At 64.0% G+C, this 21,476-nt stretch overlaps 1 protein-coding gene across 1 annotated transcript; it reads left to right on the plus strand.

Moving 5' to 3' along the window:
* The first annotated feature begins 324 nt into the window (after positions 1 to 324).
* Positions 325 to 20,505, plus strand: CTDP1 (CTD phosphatase subunit 1). The gene is made up of 13 exons (XM_064161254.1): positions 325 to 462; positions 2,421 to 2,504; positions 3,917 to 4,010; positions 4,472 to 4,600; positions 5,664 to 5,814; positions 11,185 to 11,275; positions 11,772 to 11,941; positions 12,731 to 13,792; positions 14,406 to 14,547; positions 14,849 to 15,079; positions 17,505 to 17,670; positions 18,784 to 18,974; positions 19,736 to 20,505. Exons 2-13 carry the CDS (start codon positions 2,464 to 2,466, stop codon positions 19,881 to 19,883), a joined length of 2,616 nt encoding a protein of 871 aa, XP_064017324.1. The 5' UTR covers positions 325 to 462; positions 2,421 to 2,463; the 3' UTR covers positions 19,884 to 20,505.
* The last annotated feature ends 971 nt before the right edge of the window (positions 20,506 to 21,476 follow it).

A 21,476-nucleotide genomic window follows, 5' to 3' on the forward strand; every position in this document is an offset into this window, starting at 1 on the left:
GCCTGCGCAGAGCGCCGTGACCCCGCGCCCGGTGCCTGCCGGGGCGGCCCCGACTGCCCGCGGTGCGCAGGCTCCGGCCCCGCTGCCGGGCCGCAGTGACGCACCCGCCCCTCCGCCCCGCGCCGGAGCCATGCAGGAGCCGCCGGAGAGGGGCGGCGAGGCCGGCGCGGAGGGCCCGGCGGGAGCGATAACAGAGATCCGGGCGCCGGGCCCGCGGCCGCTGCGGCTGCTGGAGTGGAAGGTGTCGGTGGGGACGGCGGTGCAGATCGGGTCGGTGCTGGCGCTGTGCGCGCCGCTGCCGCCCGCCCCGCGCCCCGCCGCCGGCCCTGCCGCCCCGCCGCCGGCCTCCAGCGGCGCCAGCAGCCGGCCGCAGCGGACGGGCCCAGAGCGCAAGCTGAAGGCGGAGCGGCCCGGCGTGGTGCGGGAGCTGTGTGCGCGGCCCGGACAGGTCATCGCGCCCGGGTGAGTGCGGGGCCGGGGCGAGCAGCCCAGGAGGCTGTCACCGGGTGCGGGGATCGCGGTTCTTCAGCAGGGCCGGACCGGGCTCTGGCGTCTCCGCCCGCCACGGCGGACCTGCCGGGCGCCCGGAAGGGCGCGTCGCGGTACACCCGAACTCGCCGGAGCCATGCTGTCCGTGGGACCGGCACTCGCGTCCCCGTTGCTTGTTTCGGGGCTCTCCGGGGTCACTGGCGTGTAGCAGCAGCCTTGTCCCCGCCAGGAGCTCCGCCGTCCCGTCCAGCGGTCCTTGGAGCCGTGCGTGCCGCGGCTTGGCGGAGCCCTTCCGCTCCGGCGAGCCCGCGGGAGGCAGCCGTGCCAGGAGGAGCCGGAGGCGGTCGGAGATCGTGGTCCCTTCGCTGGTTTCGGGGCTGGGACGGTGGCTGTGAGCTCTGCCTCGAGGTGTTGAGGCTTCTCCGCAGGTCGCTGCCGCCCCGGGCGGGACTCCGGCCGCGCAGTCCGGCAGCTCGGCTGCAGACCTCGGCTAGCAAAGGTCGCTTCTGCTGCTTCTCCGCGGGGCTGTGCTGCGGTGGGCAGAGCAGTGGCAGGCAGCGCTGCCGGTCCTGGCGGGGGTCTTCATCTGCACCGCAAACCAGTCGGGGTCCTGCTTCCCGGAGAGTAGGCGAGCAGCTGGGGGAGGTTCTCCGGCACCGACCCAGGGCTCTGCCTGGCTCAGACGAGGCTTGGCTGATTTCGGTTCCTGCCTAGCTCCTGAACAGGGCCTCTGCCCTGCACTTCAAGCTCCCCTGGCTGGCAGCAGGTTTGCTTTGCAGCTCTCCTGCTGGCAGATCACTGAACCCATCTGCGACTGGGGGTGCTTGGAAAGGGCCTTTGGCCTCAGGCAAGAACAGCAGCAGCTACAAAGGTCCAGCCTGTGACTGGGTCAGGCTTGAACCACCCTAAAGCCAGAGTCTGACTAACCCTTTGAGATGCCAAGCAGGTGATGAACCTCATCTAGGCAGTGCTGGGTGGGAGGTGAAGTTACCTGCGGTGCACCAGGGAGGAAAACCAACCCCAGGAGGGTTGGGAAAGGGAAGGAGCTGGTGAGGGGCTGGAGGAGCAGCAGTACAGGGCTGGCTGTGCTCAGAGCAAGCAGCAGGTTGGTGCCAGTGCTGCTTTGGGTCAGCTGGGAGCTGGCAAGGCTGAGACAGCTGGGGAAGAAATGCTGGTAGGTAGTTACTGGTCAGAGGAATAGTGATAGGTAGCTACTGGTTAGAGAAGCATTGAGAGGTGGTCACTGGTGGGTAATTAATGATTAGAGAAGCGTTAATAGGTAATTACTGACTAGGACTAGGTATTGATTGGTAAGTAGTAATAACTACTGATGAGGTAGCAAGCACTGATAGATGGAGGCACTGGCAGGTAAACAGGGCAATTGTGGTTAGATGGTAGCCACCGATAGATAACTGCTGGTTAGACAATCAGTATTGGCACTGATGAGCTGGTGGCCACTGACTACGAGGTGCTCACTTCTGCCAGTCACTGAGTGCTGCAGTGCCTGGCTGCTGAGCCCTCTGCGTGTGGCATCACTGCAGCTCACTTCCACGGCACCTCTGGGCTGGTGTCTTTCAGGCTTTCCTGCTGAGCCCTGGGGCACTCTGCAAGGAAAGCTGAGGCCCAGAGGTGGGAGATGCGCGACCTGGGGGCCAGCAGCTGGGGGCCAGCAGCTCTGCAGCACGTCCCAGGTGGCTGTCCCTCGCTGACCATCAGCTGCTGCTGACCCCAGCCCTGTCCCGGTCGCTGTGCCGCGCTGGGGCTAGGAGCTGGCAGCGCTCTGGCGTCGCTTGACTGCCTGGCGCCCTCCCCCGGTTAAGAGCCCAGACGCGGGCGGCGCAGCCCCGGGCAGAAGTGCAGGAGCACTGCCCTGCCCTCTGCCAAGCTACAGGGGAAGGCAGCAGTTACTGGAGCACCTCTGTCTCTTCCAGGGGTGTCCTGGTGAGGCTGGAGGGATGCAGCCACCCCGTGGTGATGAAGGGGCTCTGTGCAGAGTGTGGCCAGGACCTGACCCAGTAAGTGCTGTGCTTCCTCCTGCTGCTGCGGGACCCAAGCTCCTCCTTCCCTCGTCTCCCTCCCTGTGTCTCTGTTCTGAGCCAAGGCTGCAGGGCAGAAGCTTGCAGGCACTGGCAGGGAGCAGCTGGCCAGAGGGCACTGCCAGAGAGCCTGGCTGGGCGACAACCTTTCAGCTGCACCTAGAAATGAGCCCCAGGTGTGGAGCTGCCCAGAGTGCCAGCCTGAGGAGAGTGAGAGGGGGGATGGTAGAGTCACAGGATGATAGAGTCACCAGGGCAGGAGGGACCTCAGGGATCGTCTCCAGCCTCCTGCCATGGGACACCTCTCAGCTGCACTCAGCTGCCCAAGGCCTCATCCAGCCTGGCCTTGAATAGGCAGGAGGCAGCCACAGCCTCCCTGGGCAGCCTGTGCCAGGCTCTCAGCACCCTCACCCTGCACAGCTTCTGCCTCAGCTCCAAACCATTGCCCTTGGCCTGGCTCAGAGCCCCTCAGCACAAGTCCCTCTGCAGCCTTCCTGCAGGAGCCCTTCAGGCCCTGGCAGCAGCTCTGAGCTGCCCCTGGAGCCTTCTCCTCTGCAGCCTGCACCCCCCCCCAGCTCCCTCAGCCTGTGCTCACAGCAGAGCTGCTCCAGCCCTGCCAGCACCTTGGTGGCCTCCTCTGGCCTCTCCCCAGCACCTCTGTTCCCTCCTCCCGCTGGTGTTATGGGTTAGAGTGGATCCCTCCTTCAAAATCTGCCCCAGAGAGCAAATTCACTACAGCTCAGCCTCTGGCAAGACAGAAAGCAGAGTTGTACTTCTGCAGGTAAGCTAAACACAGCAGTGCAGACCATGCAGATACAGACCTTGGCAGCCTTAGGGCAAGGCAGGGTGAAGGAGACAGCAGCCCAGGCAGCATGGGGACAGATGGCAGCCAGGAGCTGTGCCTCTAGACAGAGCTCTCAGTGCTCCCATGGCCTCACATTACCTTCTCTGCTGTTGGCCCCCCATGGCCTGCCCCTTGTCTGTTCACCTCTCCCCCCAGAGCCCCCAGCATGTTGCCACTCTACGATCAGTGCCTGAGTGTCTCCATACCTAATAACCTTTGTGTGTCTCAGCTCAGTCAAACTCAGACAGCCACAGCTCGGGGCACCAGAGCAGGAGGCAGGACTGGAGACTCCTGCAGGTCCTGCTGTGCCAGGCAGGCTGGAGTGGTGATCTCCAGAGGTCCCTTCCAACCCTGCCATTCTGTGGCTGATTTCCCTGCTCTGAGTGCCTGATCTGAGCTTTGGCTGCAGTCACATCCAAATGCTGCTCTGCTGCTGGCATCCCAGGAAAGCCTGGGAAGGGCTTGCAGCGAGCTCAGCTGGGGCCTGGGGATGTGCAGCTCCCCTCAGCTGCTGCTCTCCTGATGCTGCTCTTCCTTTGCTGAGCAGGATACGCAGCAGGAACGGGAAGCAGAACCTGCCACTGTCCACAGCAACTGTGTCCATGGTCCACAGCGTGCCCGAACTGAAGGTCAGCTCTGAGGTGAGCCTCACCACACTTTCAGCCTGCTGCACAGCCAAGGAGCTCCACCTTGGGAGCTGCTCACAGAGCTTGGCTTGGAGGAGCTGGGTGCTGGGCATCCGTAGCCCAGCTCTGCAAGTGCCCTGATGCAGACTGCCTTGGAGTGGTGACAGTGAGCTCTGGGAGCCTGAGAACATCACTGCTGTAGTGCCTGTGGAGAGCTCACCTGAGATGCCTTCAGGGCTTGCAGTGGCTTTGAAATCTCCTCCCCTCGAGATGGGTGCCCCACTGCTCCCCACGGCGCCAGCCACCTGGCCTGTAGCTAACTTGGTGGCTGCTTCCCTGCCGGGTTAGCTGTGCCGAGTCCATGCGTTTGGTGCTGCAGGGCCTGGGGGGTTGTGCGTGTCAGACCTGCTGCCCACAGTGCCGCAGCAGCGCTCCGGGTCCTGCGCGCCAGCCTCAGCCGCGCTGTTGTGTCGCAGCAAGCGGAGCAGCTGGGCAGGGAGGACCAGCAGCGCCTGCACCGCAACCGCAAGCTGGTGCTGATGGTGGACCTGGACCAGACACTCATCCACACCACGGAGCAGCACTGCCAGCAGATGTCCAACAAGGTGAGGGCTTGGTGCCACTTTCCGGCCGGGCAGGGGCGGGGTCAAGCTGTGCTTCACTTCCTGCACAAGCTGGGGACTTAGGGACGAGGCCTTTGCGCTCCAGTGGCCCTGGGGGGGGTTCTTCCTTCAGTGACCTCTTTTTGGCTGTTGCTGTTCAGTTTCAGTCACTGAATGGCCAAGGGCCTGTGGCCTTGGGATGTTGGTGTGGGCAGAGGGCAGGAGAGGGCATTGTGCCCCTTGGCTCTGCTCTGCTCAGACCTCACCTCCAAGCCTGCCTCCAGCTCTGCTGTCCCCAGCAGCAGCAGCAGGAGAGCACAGAGCTGCTGCAGAGAGAGCCCAGAGGAGGCCACAGAGATGCTGGCAGGGCTGGAGCAGCTCTGCTGTGAGCACAGGCTGAGGGAGCTGGGGGGGTGCAGGCTGCAGAGGAGAAGGCTCCAGGGGCAGCTCAGAGCTGCTGCCAGGGCCTGAAGGGCTCCTGCAGGAAGGCTGCAGAGGGACTTGTGCTGAGGGGCTCTGAGCCAGGCCAAGGGCAATGGTTTGGAGCTGAGGCAGAGCAGGCTGAGAGTGGAGCTGAGGCAGAAGCTGTGCAGGGTGAGGGTGCTGAGAGCCTGGCACAGGCTGTCCAGGGAGGCTGTGGCTGCCTCCTGCCTATTCAAGGCTAGGCTGGATGAGGCCTTGGGCAGCTGAGTGCAGCTGAGAGGTCCCTGCCTGTGGCAGGAGGTTGGAGATGAGCTCCGAGGTCACTCCCAGCCTGGGCCATTCTAGGATTCTGTGATCTTTAAGGTCTCTCCCAACCATTCCATGAGTCCAGGACAGGTGTCCCCAGCTGCTGCTCTCCAGGTTAGTTTCCATTAGCGAGGATTTGAATGCCTCAGGCAGCAGCTCCTGCCCAGTGCAGCTGCCTGCGTGTGGAGAGCTCCGTGCCTGGCTCCGAGCAGAAACCAGCTGGGGGCTTTATTCCTCCACATCCCCGCTACGGACAAAGGCTGCCCGAGCCCAGGGCTGGCAGGAGGGCCCTTCTGGGCGGCGTTCTGGCGATGCCAAGGCGGCTGCCGTCCCGCAGGGCATCTTCCACTTCCAGCTGGGCCGGGGGGAGCCGATGCTGCACACGCGGCTGCGGCCGCACTGCAAGGAGTTCCTGGAGAAGATCGCCAAGCTGTACGAGCTGCACGTCTTCACCTTCGGCAGCAGGCTCTACGCGCACACCATCGCCGGTCAGTGCCCGGCCCGGCCCTGCCCCTGCGCCCGCCCCTGCCCCTGCCCTGCGCCCGCCCCTGCCCCTGCGCCCGCCCCTGCCCCTGCGCCTGCGCCCGGCCCTGCCCCTGCGCCCAGCCCTGCCCCTGCCCCTGCCCCTGCGCCCAGCCCTGCCCCTGCGCCCAGCCCTGCCCCTGCCCCTAGCCCTGCCCCTGCCCCTGCCCTGCCCCTGCCCTGCGCTCGGCCCTGCGCCCTCTGCCCTGCCCCTGCACTCGGCCCTGCGCCCTCTGCCCTGCCCCCTCGGCCTTGCCCTCTGGCCTGCGCCCTGCCCTGCCCTTCCTGCAGCTGCCCAGGGTGCGGAGGGTTGCAGGAACATAAACCGAAGCAGCCTTCTTGGGGTGCTGTCAAAGCACTGTAGAGCTCAGGGCCCCATGCAGCCCAGGCCCCTGCCCTGTGGAGCTCAGGTCCCAGCCCCATAGAGCCGTTGGTCCCATGGCTGTAGATCTCTTCCTGATGTCTCTGTTCCCATCACACTTCCTTGTTTCTCCTGAGCTGCCTCCCTGCTGGAGGATCAGAGGCAGCTCCTGGCCTGGCAGCAGAGGCTCCTGAGTGGTTAGGCTGGTGGGGCCTGGCACTGCTCTGCAGCATCAGCTGCCTGAGGAGCATACAGCAGCAGTTCTGTCGACAGCAGCATGGGAGTCACAGACAGGCTGAGGGAGGTTCTTCTGCTCTGGTGAGGGCACAGCTGGAGTGCTGTGGCCAGCTCTGGGCTCCCCAGTGCAGGAGGGACAGGGAACTGCTGGAGGGGGGACAGCAAAGGCCTGTGGAGGTGTTGTGGGGGCTGGAACATCTCTAGAATGTCTGGAGCTGACTGGCTGGGGCCGTCAAGCCTGGAGAGGAGCTGCCCGAGGGGCATCTGATCAGTGCCTCTAGGGTGGGGGTCAGGAGGGTGGCAGGCACCAGGCTGTGTTCAGTGGTGCCCAGTGAGAGGACAAGGGGCATTGGGCACAGACTGGGCCATTGAAAGCTTATCTGAACATGAGGAGGAACCTCTGGAATTGAAGGGTGCTGGAGCCCTGGGGCAGGCTGCCCAGAGGGATGCTGCAGTCTCCATCTCTGAAGCCATTCCAAACCCTCCTGGGCACTGTCCTGTGCAATCTGCCCTGGGTGACCCTGCCTTGGCAGGGTGCTTGGCCTGGGTGAGCTCCAGAGGTCCCTTCCAGTTCTCCCCACCCTGCTTGGGGCAGTCCTGTGGAGCAGACACACACAGCCCCAGCATGGCAGCTCTGGGGCTGCTGAGTGCTTCCACCAGAGGAGGTTTGGCTGCAGCAGCTCCCCCTGCAGCAGCTCCCCCTGCAGCAGCTCCCCCTGCAGCAGCTCCCCCTGCAGCAGCTCCCCGGGTCGGGCAGGGCTTGCTCAGGGCCTTCTCGGGAGCCCAGCAGGATCTTCTGGCAGCTGAAAATGTGGCATAGAGGCAGAGCTGGGGCAGCCTGGGGGCCGCATCCTGCCCTCTGCCAGCAGGGCGCAGTGAGCAGTGTGCGGGCAGTGCCCCCCGCGCACTCCGGGTGGCGCTGCTGGCTGCCAGAGGGAGGGCTAGGCACAGGCACCACACGTCCTTCATTGCAGGAACAGGGAGGGCTTGGGTGAACACCCTGCTGGCTCAGGGAGTCCTCAGCTCCCCCACACATGTCCTCTCTTACCCTGCCAAGTCTGAGCTCTTGCTCCCACCTCCTGGAAGGCTTTTCCTTCACACAGAGGGGTGGCATCGTGCCATGCCAGCTGCCTGCCATCTCTAAGCTCCATCTACCCTGCTGTAGAGCTCCGGGCCTGACGCCTCTCCAGGCTGGTGTGGTGCAGGCTGCTGGTGGGCATCAGGTTTGGCTTTGATCCTCTGCAGCCTCCTGCAGTGTTCCTCTTCCCCGGAATCATTGTGGTCAGTTTTTACTGCAGGCTTTACCCTCTGCTGCCTAAAGGCAGAGTGCTGCACTGCCTCCAGTGTGGTTAAGTGGCTCCAGGGTGCTGCACTGCCTCCAGTGTGGTTAAGTGGCTCCAGGGTGCTGCACTGCCTCCAGTGTGGTTAAGTGGCTCCAGGGTGCTGCACTGCCTCCAGTGTGGTTAAGTGGCTCCAGGGTGCTGCACTGCCTCCAGTGTGCTTCCCTGCGTCGTGGCTGCTGGAGTTCCTCTCGGCTGCTGGGTGTGGGAGACAGTGCCACTGAGCTTTGGGTTGAGCAGGCAGCAGGTATCACAGATGTTAGGGGTTGGGAAAGGACCTATGGAGGTCTTCCAGCCCAAGCCCCTGCCAGAGCAGGGCATACAGAACACATGCAAAGTGCCCAGAGCAGGAGACTCCAGAGCCTCTCTGGGCAGCCTGCTCCAGGCTCCAGCACCCTCACACCACAGGAGTTTCTCCTCATGCTGAAGTGGCAGCTCCTGGGTCCCAGTTTGTGCCCACTGTTCCTTGTGCTGTCTCTGGGCACCACTGAGCAGAGCCTGGAACCTGCTTCTTGCCCCCCACCCCTCAGCTCTCTGTAACCACTGCTCAGGTCCCCTCTCAGCCTTCTCCTCCCCAGGCTGCCCAGCCCCAGGGCTCTCAGCCTCTCCTCCTCACACAGCTGTCCCAGGCCCTTCAACATCCTCACAGCCTCCCCTGAGCTCTCCGGCAGTTCCCTGCCCCTCTTGAACTGGGGAGCATAGACCTGGACACAACACTCCAGATGCAGCCTGACCAGGGTAGAGCAGAGGAGCAGGAGACCCTCCCTTGCCCTGCTGGCCACACACTTCATGCACCCCAGGCTGCCCTTGGCCCTCTTGGGCACAGGTGCCCATGGCTGTGCCATGCAGCCCTTGCTGCCCACCAGCACTCCAAGGTCTCTCCGTGGAGCTGCTCCCCAGCAGGTCACCCCTGGGCAGTGCTGGTTCCTCCCCAGGGCAGGGCTCTGCAGTTACTTTTGCCAAGCCTCGTGAGATTCCTCACCCAGCCCTCAGCCTGTACAGGTCTCATGGTGCCAGCACAGCCTGAGAGGTGTCAGTCACAGCCCAGTCTGCTTCCAGAGAGCTTGCTGAGGGCCCCCTCAGTCCCCTCGCCCAGGCCACTGATGAAGGCATTGAACAGAGCAGGTCCCAGCCCTGAGCCCTGAGGAGCAGCCCCGAGGAGCAGCTCTGGCCACAGGCCTCCAGCTGGGCTCTGTGCCACTCCCCACAGCTCTGAGGCAGTGCCCAGCCTCTCCTAGGGGCTGACCCACTCTGAGCTCACTGGCACTGTAAAGTCACTCTGGGGAGGCTCAGAGGCAGCTTGGAGAGGAGGCCTGGGCTGAGGCCACTGCTCTGTAGGGTTCTTTCAGTCAGTGATGAGTCAGCAGCATCCAAAGGTGTCCTGCAGTGCCCTCCTGCAGCCCAGCAGGCAGCCAGGGGCTGGACTGCAGCCAGAGCAGTGTGGGCAGAGGGTAGGAGAGGGCATTGTGCCCCGGGGCTCTGCACTGCTCAGACCTTACTTCCCAGCCTGCCTCCAGCCAGAGGAGGCCACCAAGGTGCTGGCAGGGCTGGAGCAGCTCTGCTGTGAGCACAGGCTGAGGGAGCTGGGGGGGTGCAGCCTGCAGAGGAGAAGGCTCCAGGGGCAGCTCAGAGCTGCTGCCAGGGCCTGAAGGGCTCCTGCAGGAAGGCTGCAGAGGGACTTGTGCTGAGGGGCTCTGAGCCAGGCCAAGGGCAGTGGTTTGGAGCTGAGGCAGAGCAGGCTGAGAGTGGAGCTGAGGCAGAAGCTGTGCAGGGTGAGGGTGCTGAGAGCCTGGCACAGGCTGTCCAGGGAGGCTGTGGCTGCCTCCTGCCTATTCAAGGCTAGGCTGGATGAGGCCTTGGGCAGCTGAGTGCAGCTGAGAGGTCCCTGCCCGTGGCAGGAGGTTGGAGCAGATGGTCCCTGAGCTCCCTTTGGTCCCGTTCTCTGCCCAGCCCAGCCCAGGTCCCTGCCTCCTCAAGGGGTGAGCAGGAGGCTCCCGGCTGTATGCAGCCTCTCTGTGTGTGTTCAGCCCTCTCTGCCTGCAGCTAATTGTCTCAATTCATTATGCCTAGGTCTGCCAGGGCCCCCCCCAGGGATGCTTCACCAGCTTGCAGCAATTGTTAAGCGTAGTCGGGTGAGTTAAGGTTGAACCTCTGTCCTTAACTCGGAATGTCCTTGCCGTGATGAGCTCTGAGCTGCTCCAGGTCCCCACTGCTCACAGGGCCCTCAGGACCAGGCTGCCACAGGCAGTGGCTGCAGCCTGTGTGCTCTTTGTTCCTTTGGAGACCCAGCTGGGGCTGGGGCTGGGCTTTCTGCAAGGAGCTGGGCCTGGGTTCTGTGCAGGTCACAGAACCACAGCGTGGCAGGGCTGGAAGGGACCTCTGGAGATCATCCAGCCCAACCCCCTGCCAGAGCAGGGTCACCCAGGGCAGGGCACACAGGGACACAGCCATGTAGGTTTGGAATGTCTGCACAGGAGACTCCACAATCTGGGCAGCCTCCTCTAGGCCTCCAGCACCCTCGCAGGGACAAAGTTTCTCCTGCTTACACCTGGAAGCTGCTAGAAAGACAAAGCTGCCCCTCAGAGCCCGGAGCGTGCTGCGCTCTGCTGCTGGCTGTGAGGTGGCACTGGGGCAAGGGAAGGACAGGAGGGCCCAGGACAGGGGTTCAGAGCAACCTTTGCCTAGCTCGGTGCCCACCGCCCTCTGCCTTCATGCTCTCCAGGAGGGCAGGGAGGCTGATGCCAGCTGCAGTGCCAGTTCAGGCAGGCATTCCAGCTGAGCACCTGAAGTGCCAGCTTCTCTGACCTGCTGTTGCAGGTGGAGCTGCTGGCAGGGGCTCAGAAGCAGGTCCCTGTGCCAGTGCAGCCAGGTGCTCCTTGGCTGTGGCATCCGGCTGGCTGTGGCACAGCTCCCCTTGCGGCACTGAGAAGTGCAGTCAGAGAAGTCACTCCGGCCCAGCCCCTCCTGAGGAGCTCAGGAGGTGTTGGTTATGTGGAATGGAGTTGGGAGAGGCCTGAGCTAGAAGGTGCCAGGGCAGGAGCTGCAGCTTTGCCTGCTGTGCCCACACACTGCAGCACATTGCCAGCTCTTGCAGACTCCCCTGCAGCCCCAGGGCAAAATGAGCTCAGGAGAGCTTCCAGCTCTAGGGAGGGGTGGAAGTGGCAGCAGTCCCTTTAGGCACCTCCTGCTACAGCTCTGCCAGCCTCACCAGCTTAGCCCCACGTGCCTGCTGCCTTGGAAGGAGCCCAGGTGGGATTCTTACCTTTGGTCCTGCTGCAGCAGTTCCTGATCCACCCGACTCAGCTTCCCCTGGAGGCTGCCTCTTGCCTGTGCCTTGAGCTGCAGATGATGCAGGGAGCCCCTGAGCACTAACCTGGGCATCTTTCCTCTCTCCCAAGGCTTTCTGGACCCTGAGAAGAAGCTTTTCTCCCACCGGATCCTGTCGCGGGATGAGTGCATTGACCCCTTCTCCAAGACAGGGAACCTCAGGTGGGTCTGTGGGGCCTGGGCTTGCAAACAGGGCAGCAGGGGCGCACCTCTGCCGAGCACCAGGGGCACTGCTCTCTGTGCTGGACATGGCTGTGTCTGCCCCTCAAGTCACCTCTGCCTCAGGAGAGCAGCTCGTCTGCTGGAGGTCTTCTGTGCTGGTGGTGTTTGCACTTCTGCTGAGTGCTCTTGTGATGAGTGAATCACATCTCACGGGAGCATGGTGTGGGCTGGGGGGGAAGGGACCTCAGAGGTCACAGAATCATAGAGTGGGTTGAGTTGGAAGTGACCTCAGAGATCATAGAGCCATGGAATGGGTTGGGTTGGAAGGGACCTTCAAGCCCATCCAATTCCGCCCCCTGTCATGGGCAGGGACACCTCCCACCCGAGCAGGCTGTCAGGCACAGCCATGCCTTGCAGAGCTCCTAAAGCAGAGCCCCATCACCCCCTGCTCTGCTTTCCAAGGCTGCCTCCAGTCTCTGCCCTGCTGTGTCTCTAGGGACCTCTTCCCCTGTGGGGACTCCATGGTTTGCATCATCGATGACCGAGAGGATGTCTGGAAGTTTGCCCCCAACCTGATCACTGTGAAGAAGTATGTCTACTTCCAGGGCATAGGGGACATCAATGCCCCTCCTGGCTCCAGGGAGCTCCAGGAGAAGAAGAAGAAAGGTAACTGTGAGGTGCAGGCTGCTTCTCAGCTCCCGTCCGTGCTGAGGTGCGGGGGATGGCACCACAGTGGTGGGCTCTGCTCCGTGTGGTGGAAAGGGCTCCTGCAGCCCCAGGCCAAGCAGCTCAGTGGAGCTAGGCTGCTCTTGCTGACAGCTTTCTGCTGGGCAGCCACAGCAGGTGGCTGAGAGCTGGCCTGCCAGCACTGCAGATTGTTCAAGGGCAAGAGAAGGGGGCAGTGCCTCCCCTTCTCCAGACAAGGCACCGCAGCCCTTGTCCCACCTTAAAGCCAGTGCTCTGCCCTTTGAGCCTTTGACCTTGTGTCTGGCATCCCAGCAGGATCTCGAGTGAACCCTCAGCAGCGTCTTGCTGCTGCTCAGAGCTGAGAGCTTCTCCCTGAACAGCGTCTTGGTGCTGCTCAGAGCTGCAGTTTCTCAGCTGTTCAGATCCACTTATCTGGGGTTTGAAAACTGGGAAATAAGGGAAAGCTGTGGAAGTTCGTGAAGGAAGCTGCTGGGGGTCTGTAGTAGGCCTTGGCACCTGCAGTATCTTTGAAAGCCCAGGTATGCTCTCTAGGCGTGGTGAGGCCTGGCTGCTTCTGCAAGCTCTGTCTTGAAGGGGAAGGGGAATAAAGTTGTGCTTAAGTTTGCTAAACAAGCAAGCAAAAAAAGCCTAAACAAAGGAAACAACAACAACAAAGCCCAACCAGAGAAAGGTCCCAGCCCAGAGAAGCCTGCCCCGAGCCGAGCAGCCCTGTCCATGTCTCCTTCCTTCCCTCCCTCCTGTCCGCAGCAAACCACTCGCCGAGAGCGGAGGCCCTGGAGCCGCTGGCAGCAGCCAAGGACGGGGAGGAGGTGCGGAGTGCTGTGTGCCTGCAGGAGCACAGCAATGGGCTGAAGAGGGCTCCGAGGGACGCCTGCTCGGCCAACGGCAGCGGCTCTGCGGGCAGGGACACCCCTGACTGGGAGGTGGAGTCGGGAGGTGCCCTGGGTGCTCAGGACTCCCTGTGCGGTGGCAGCGAGCAGAGGGTGTGCAGCGAGGGCAGGGCCGGGCGGAGCAGCGCAGCACCTCCTCAGGAGGCCTCCGAACAGGCGCAGGGAGCGGCAGAGGAGCAGCAGAGCCAGGCCAGAGCCAACGACTTGGACTTTGAGCTGTCCAGCGACAGCGAGAGCGAGGCTGGCACGGACGGCGGCAGGGCACCCCCGGCCTCCTCCGACGCTGGCAGCGAGGACAGGAGGAGCTGCAGGGGAGACAAAGAGCTCCCGCAGACGGGCAGAGAAGGGCCCGAGCAGGAGCAGGGGCAGGGGCTGGGGAACCACACGGGGGAGCCGCAGGCGCTGCCCCCCCAGAGCGGGCAGGCGGGCACCGAGCCCGAGGCGCAGGAGGAGAGCGAGCAGGAGAGCCTGGGCGAGCTGGGCAACGGCTGCGCCGACAGGAAGGAGGCCGAGACCGAGTCCCAGAACAGCGAGCAGTCCGGCATCACCATGGGCGAGTCCCTGGACCAGAGCGTGGAGGAGGAGGACGAGGAGGACGACACCGACGACGACGACCACCTGATCTACCTGGAGGAGATCCTGGCGCGGGTGCACAGCGACTACTACAGCAAGTACGACCGGTACCTGCGCCGGGAGAGCCCCGAGGCGCCCGACATCAGGAAGATCGTGCCCGAGCTCAAGAGCAAGGTGCTGGCCGACGTCACCATCCTCTTCAGCGGCCTCTACCCCACCAACTTCCCCATGGAGAAGACGAGGGAGCACTACCACGCCACGGCCCTGGGCGCCAAGATCGTCAAGAACCTGGTCCTGAGTGCCAACGCCCCCGACAAGGCCACGCACCTGATCGCTGCCAGGAGCGGTGAGTGTGGGCACAGCTGATGGCTGGGCCCTGCCACCCATGGCTGCTCCCAGGCACCCCACAGCTGCCTGATGCCAAGGCTGTGGCTGGCAGCCAGGGGTGGCTCTTCCTGAGCCTCTGCCGAAGCTGCTGGGCTTTGCTCAACCGAGCCATCCGGGGCAGGCGTCACCAAGGCAGCTCTGATGCCGTGTGCTGTGCCCACCCCCTGCTGAGGTGTGCAGCAGCAGCTTCAGCAGCTGGGCCCTGCTGTGCAGTGCGGCAGCAGGGGGCTCAGATGTCAAGGTGACCTGCTGGGTGGGTGAAGGAAGGGCTGTGGGTGTTGTCTGGGTTGGAGGGGACCTTCAGGATCACCCAGTTCCAAGCCCCATCCCGTTCCAACCCTCCTCCAGCCCAGGCTGCTGAAGGCCTTACCCCTCCTGGAGCACGTGCAGGGGCAGCACGGGGAGCAGAGGTGTCTCCTGTGGGTTGGCTCTAGGGCACTGCTTCCGTGGTGCCAGCGCTCTGAGCAGTTCAGTGCACACCCACCCTTGCCCACTTGCCCTGCTGGCCGGGGGGTGCTGGGTGCTGTCTGCTGCGGGTGGGCATTGCCATGTGGTGCTTGGCTGTGCCACAGGCACAGAGAAGGTGAGGCAAGCTCAGGACTGCAAGGACCTCCACGTGGTGAACCCTGACTGGCTGTGGAGCTGCCTGGAGCGCTGGGACAAGGTGGAGGAGCAGCTCTTCCCCCTGCGGGATGACTACATCAAGACGCACAGGTGGGTGGGCAGGGCCGTGCCGGGAGCTGGCCGTGCGTGCTCTGCGAGGTCCCTTCCAGCCAGCCCACCCCCTGCTGACATCTCCAAAGCCATTTTGTCGTGTGCTGGGTGGGTCACTCTGCAGGGGCTGCCCAAGGAGGCCGTGGCTGTCTCCTCCGGGGGTGTCCCAGGCCAGGCTGGATGAGGCCTTGGGCCTTGATGGGAGGGGTCCTGCCCACGGCAGGGGGTTGGAGTGGATGATCTCCGAGGTCCCTTCCAAGCTGAGCCGTGACCGAAGCCTCTCTCCTGCCCTCTGCCCCAGGGAGAACAGCCCTGCCAGCTTCCCGGAGGCTCACAGCACCTTCCAGACCGCTCTGTTCCACCCCACACCCATCCACCCCAGGGCCCAGCCCAGCCCTGAGCTGCGCCTCTACGACCCCACCACGGGCAAGCTGATCAGGAAGGGTGCCCAGCCCTCGGGCCAGGCCCTGTTCCTGCAGGCTCCAGCTGCTGCCATCACCCTGCCAGGCCACGGCGAGCACTCCTCCTTCAGGTACCTGCAGCCAGCCAGAGCATGCCGCAGCCCTGCTGCCTGCTGCGGCACTCGCGGCCAGCCCCTCCGTGGGCAGTGGGCATCTGCTGGGAGCCTCGGCTGCTTCCTGAGGAGCAAACCAAGGCACGGGTGTGAACGAGAGAGCAGCCGAAGGGAAGGCAGGGTGCTGGGGGGCAGGTGCTGCTGCCAGCTAAGAAGAAACCACTTGGGCACTGGAGCGGGAGGGCAGGAGAGGGGGCAGCTGCCTTGTGTCCAGCAGACCTTCCTCTGCAGCCAGGCCAGGAGCTGTCTTCTGAGTGCTGAAGAGGGCTGCAGCTAACAGCGTTCATTAGAGGCTCATTAGGTGTGACTGAGTGCCAGCTAACAGCCCTGAGGTCTCTGGCTGCAGACGCTGAGGAGGAGGAGGAGGTAGCACCCTGCGGCTCTCAGGTGCAGCCCAGGCTCTGGCTATGGTCAGCAGTGCTGCCTTTGGTGCAGCCACAGTGGCTCCAGCTCACCCCAGTGCCCACCAGCTGAGCGGGCCTTGCTGGCTGCACTGCTGGGGAAGCTTCCAGCTTCAGGGACATAGGCACTGAGGCAGCCTCAGCAGCTGACCCCAAGCTGTGAGCTGCTGGACTCTGGAGGGCAGGGATGGCATCCAGAGGAGTCTTGACAGGCTTGAGAAGTGGCACAGTGCCAGCTCTAGGAGGTTCAGTCAGGCCAAGAGCAGGGTCCTGCACCTGGGTCAGGCCAAGCCCAGGCACCAATCCAGGCTGGGGGCAGAGAGGGCTGGGAGCAGCCCTGAAGAAAGAGCCTTGGGGGTGTTGGGTGCTGAGCAGCTACCCAGGAGCCAGCAGTGCCCTCCTGCAGCCCAGCAGGCAGCCAGGGTCTGGGCTGCAGCCAGAGCAGTGTGGGCAGAGGGTAGGAGAGGGCATTGTGCCCCTTGGCTCTGCTCTGCTCAGCCCTCACCTCCCAGCCTGCCTCCAGCTCTGCTGCCCCCAGCAGCAGCAGAAGTAGGGCACAGAGCTGCTGGGGAGAGGCCAGAGGAGGCCACCAAGGTGCTGGCAGGGCTGGAGCAGCTCTGCTGTGAGCACAGGCTGAGGGAGCTGGGGGGGTGCAGCCTGCAGAGGAGAAGGCTCCAGGGGCAGCTCAGAGCTGCTGCCAGGGCCTGAAGGGCTCCTGCAGGAAGGCTGCAGAGGGACTTGTGCTGAGGGGCTCTGAGCCAGGCCAAGGGCAATGGTTTGGAGCTGAGGCAGAGCAGGCTGAGAGTGGAGCTGAGGCAGAAGCTGTGCAGGGTGAGGCTGCTGAGAGCCTGGCACAGGCTGCCCAGGGAGGCTGTGGCTGCCTCCTGCCTGGGGTGTTGCAGGCCAGGCTGGATGAGGCCTTGGGCAGCTGAGTGCAGCTGAGAAGTCCCTGCCCATGGCAGGAGGTTGGAGCAGAGCAGCTCTGAGCTCCCCTCCAGCCTGACCATTCTCTGGCTCTGGGAAGGTGACACAAAGCCTCTGCCCAAGGCTGCAGAGCTGCTCCAGCACAGCTCAGGTTCCCAAGCAGCCACAGCCTAGTGCCCGGTTCCCAGTTCCTGCCTCTGCGCTCCTGCACTGTGTCCCTGGAGAGGCTGTCTCTGTGTTGTCCCTTCTCATCCTGCTGCTCCCTTCCCCCTCTCTTCAGCTCCCTTTTCCCATCGCTGTCATCTTTCTCTGGGCTTTTTCTGCTCCCAGCTTGCTTGCTGCTGTCAGCAGAGGGGTCTGAGCCTCCTGCCCGTGCAGGCATCACCTTCCCAGCTCCTCTGCGGCTGTGTGGGCGAGGTCTGAGTCGTGCTGCAGCCTCTGGGCTGTGGGTAGAGCAGCAGGGACAGCACCGGGAGCTGGGCAGCTTCCAGCTGGGCTCTCAGTGGAGCTGGGAGGGAGCAGAGCAGAGCTGTGTGAGCAGCACAGGGGGCACCCAGCCCGATGGGGCCTGGCAGTGCCTCATGTCGTGCTCTGGGGAGAGCAAGGGGTGCTGTTGGCTCTGCCTTGGTGCCAGCAGCTACAGTGCAGAGCTGTTCCCACCCCTGAACCCATTGGCTCTGTGCAGAGCTGTGCCCACCCCTCAGCCCGTTGGCATTGTGGGGACCTGTTAGAGGAGAGACTCAAGGCAGAGCCAGGGGCATCAGCTGGGGCAGAGTCTGGGCAGATGGCAGGGCACCTCTGTTCCACAGCAGAGCTGTCTGACTGATGTGCCAAGGGAGGGATGAGCTGCACTCGGCAGCAGCCCTGCAGTGTGGGAGGTGCAGTGCTGCCCCTGCGGCTGCTGCTTTGAGTGGTGGTTTGGTGGTGCCCTGCAGGCAGCAGTGGGGGCAGGCTGCAGAGGCAGCGGCGCTGGCAGCTGGTGGGGGCACAGCGCCCTGTGCAGCCCGGCCCCGTTGGCAGGCTCCTCTGTAAAGCAAGCATCTCGGTGCCCTCCGCAGGGTGGTGCAGCCGCACCAGCAGCAGCTGTTCGAGGAGGACGAGCTGCCGGCAGGGGAGGCCGAGGAGCAGCCAGGCCCCTCCCGGCGCAAGCGGCAGCCCAGCCTCTCCGAGACCATGCCCCTCTATACCCTCTGCAAGGAGGACCTGGAGAGCATGGACAGGGAGGTGAGCTGGGCACGGGGGGTGATGGGCACAGGGGAGCATGGACAAGGAGAAGAGCCTGGGCACACTGCATGGATCTCTGACCTTTGGAGAGGACCTTCTGCAGCTGGGCCAGTGCCAAGTGGAGCTCCTCGCAGGGTGCTGTGCCTTGTCACCCAGCTGCCTCCTGGGCCCTGGCCCTGCCCTGCCCTGGGCTTTGCTGCTCTGCTCTCTGCAGACCCCAGGGGACTCCTTTAGCCCTGTGCCTTGTGCTGGCTGCGCAGGGAGCTTTAGCTGCTTGTCCCCTGTCCCTCAGGGCCCCTTTCCCTTTAGATGCCACCCTCGTGCCTGGGCACTGCCCTGGCCATCAAGAGAGTGCCAAGGCCAAGGGCTGCCTTGGGGACAGGCACTGGTCCCCTGTGTCCTTGCCAGCACTCTGCTGTGGTCCTTTCTCCACGCTGGGTCCCCTCCTGCAGCCTGCAGAGGTGTTCAGACTCGAGGCCCTGCCCACACGGTGCCAGCCACCAAGGGCAAAGACAAACCCTGCTGGCTCCCAGGCCTGTTTGGGTTCTGCCGAGCTCAGGCACGGGCCCCAGGTGACGGCAGAAGGCAGCCAGCCAGGGGCACTCGGAGCTGTCCCTGGCAGCACTGCAGGGCAGGCAGCAGGCAGAGGTCCAGCGCTGCTGGGGAGCTCCAGAGTGCAGTTCCAGTAAAGCAGCAGCGTTCCAGGATGCCTCTTGGAGGGCAGCAGGAGCTGACTGAGCAGGAGGGTGGCCAACAGAGCAGGGCAGATCCTCCATCCCCTCTCCTGTGCCCTGCTGAGGCCATGGCTCCACAGCACAGCTGGTTGTGTTCTGGTGGCCCAGCCCTGGCAGGGATTGGGCTGGATGATCTCTGGAGACCCCTTCCAGCCCACCCACGTCTTGGCTGGGCCCTCAGCAGCTGAAGCTAGACCAGCCCAGGTGTGCTTACCCGGAGCAGAATGTACCCAGAGCTGTCCCAGGAGGTGCCCCGGGGCCAGTTTGCAGTGTGACGGAGCAGGCCCAGGCCAGGTGCAGCCTGTGGCTGCTGCTGAGCTGAGAGCTGCCCAGTGGTGGTGGGAGGCTGAGAGGGGCTGTCCTGGCCCTGCCCTGGCAGGTGGATGACATCCTGGGAGAAGGCAGTGATGAGAGTGACAGTGAGAAAAAAAAGGCAGAAGAGGAAGGAGAGAAACCAGAGCCTGGCACAGCAGAGCCCCTGGGGATGAAAGCAGAGCAGAGGCCTGGATCATCATCATCATCGTCGTCAGCAGCAGCCAGTGGGAGGAGCTCAACAGGCAGCGTGCCCAGGTAGGGGCTCTGCACCAGTGCTGCTCACCTCTGCCTGGGGACACTTGGGCACCCTGACAGGGTCCTGCTGGCTGCAGCTCTGGGGCTGGCTGGAGGAGAGGGCTTCAGACAGATCTCAGAGCATTGAGGGAAGGGCAGTGGGTGGGCATAGCTCTGATCTCCTCCTGCTTCTGCAGCAGAGCTCCAGGTCAGGAGTGCTGTGCTGGCCCTCATTGGTGAGCTGTGGTGTCAGCACTGTGAGGTCACAGCTGCAGAAGCCACCTGAAGTCAGAAGAATTCTGAGCACCTCCTGGGAGCCTCCAGCAGAGGTGCTGGGGTGACAGGAAGAGAGCTGGGGAGACCCCAGCCTCACCCCAGCCCAGGGGAATGGTTGGATGCTTGGGGTCCATGATCCTGGAGGTCTTTCCTAACCAGAACAGAGCCATTGTCCCCTCTCCTGGAACTCCCAGCCCTTGTCAGAGGTCCCTCCCCAGCTCTCCTCGAGCCCCTCCAGCTACTGGCAGCAGCTCTGAGGTGCCCCTGGAGCCTTCTCCTCTGCAGCCTGCACCCCCCCAGCTCCCTCAGCCTGTGCTCACAGCAGAGCTGCTCCAGCCCTGCCAGCATCTCTGTGGCCTCCTCTGGCCTCTCCCCAGCAGCTCTGTGCCCTCCTCCTGCTGCTGCTGGGGGCAGCAGAGCTGGAGGCAGGCTTGGAGGTGAGGGCTGAGCAGAGGGCCGAGACCACTCACTGGCCCTTGGGCTCATGGCCACACTTTGTGCCGTAGCTGCAGGGGCCACAAGCGCAAGCTGGAGGAGGAGGATGGTGGCAGTGACTCCAGCAAGGACTCCAGCAACGAGGATGAGGAGGGCAGCAGCTCCGAGGCCGATGAGATGGCAGCGGCGCTGGAGGCAGAGCTGAACGACTTCATGTGAGGAGGAGCTGCCCTGCCCGTGCTGCTGCCCAGCCGGAGCTGAGCTGTCCCCGGGGGTGCTGGGGCAGCTGTGTGCCCAGGGGCAGCTGTGTGCCCAGGGGCAGTGGCTCCACAGAGCTCTCCTGAGGGGTTTTACTGAAGCAGATTCTGCGGTTTTAGCCCCCAGAGGGGGAGCTGGGCAGGGGCTGTGCCATGCCAGAGTCCAGGGGGGCTCTGCAGGGGCGCCAGGGCTGTGGCTGAACACACCTGGGCTGTGGGTCATCAGGCAGAGGAGATGGCGTGGCCTGGGCCGTGCAGCTGCTGAGCTGGCAGCCTGTGCCACCCAGACGAGCTCTTGGGCCTAAAGGGTTAACCTGGCGGGCCCGGGCTGTGCGCAGCGGGCAGCAGCTGCCAGCTCCCCCATCCGCTCCCCTCGGCAGAGCTGTGGCACAGCCCCCGTGTGACCTGCAGTGCCATGAGGGCACCTCCAGCTGGTGGTGCCCTGGGGGGGGGCAGCACGGCCGGGCCCAGCCAGGCCCTCAGCCCCCGGCCAGGAGCGTGCTGTAAAGTTTTGTACATTCAGTTTCCTACCGGACCCACAGAGCAGATTTTGTCCTTCCCTTTAATAAAGGCTTTGTTTTGTAGGCCTCGGCTGCTGTCACTGCCCCACCCACCACGGGCACCGTGCCCCGGCCCGGGGAGAGCAGCAGTGCCTCGGGAGGTGCCCTGCTCCCTGGGGCAAACTCCTGCCTGTGGGCACTGCTCGGGGCCCTGTGGAGCTCCTGCTCCACTGCGGCTGCCCGAGGCTGCAGCCCGCGGGGCTGCTGGATCCTGCCCCTCAGCTGCCTGGCACGCAGCAGCTGCTGCCACCCGCCAAAGGGAGCTGCAGGAGCCAGGGGAGGCTGCTCAGGCTGGTGCTGCTTGGACAGCATCCCCCAGGGGGAATGTGGCACTGCCCGGCCACGGGCAGCACTCAGCCCCAGGGACCACCAGGATGCCTCCGGGTGCCAAAGCAGCTTCTCTGCAGCCTCCCCAGCTGCCAGGAGGTGGCTCCTGCCTGCTGGGCACGGAGCTGTGCAGGGCTGGGGATGTATTTTGGTGTTCTCCGAGCTTTGGCACAGGTGCAAACGTTTGGAACCTTCTCAGAGCTGGTCAATACCCCAAGCGTGGGTGCCAGGGGGTGGCACCAGGCTGCATTCAGTGCTGCAGGTGGTCCCCACCCCCATGGGTAGTTTGGGTTTAGCTCTGCTCCCCCAAGGCCCTCAGGTGGTGCTGAGCTGCAGGACCAGTGGACGCTCCCAGGGCACATTCCAAAAGCACTCCGGGTGGCACAGAAGGAGGCTGCAGCTCTGCCTGGCAGCTGTCGTTCCCTGGGCTCTGCAGGCTGCAGTTCTGCTGCCTCCTGGCAGCCTCGACCCTGTGCTCTGCACTGCTGCTGTCCACGGGAGGCTGAGGTCCTGCGCTCTGCCAGCCACTGCTGCTCCTCTCCAGCTGCCCACAGGCTGTGGCTGAGGAACAGCATCTCTGGTGGCATCAGCAATGGTTCTTTTGCCGCGCCTGCCACTGGTGCCCCCCAGCAGCACTCACCTGGAAGTCTGAAAGTCCTTATTTTTAA

Source organism: Pogoniulus pusillus, chromosome 21 (assembly GCF_015220805.1).
Source record: "Pogoniulus pusillus isolate bPogPus1 chromosome 21, bPogPus1.pri, whole genome shotgun sequence".
NCBI classification, from domain to species: Eukaryota; Metazoa; Chordata; class Aves; order Piciformes; family Lybiidae; genus Pogoniulus; species Pogoniulus pusillus.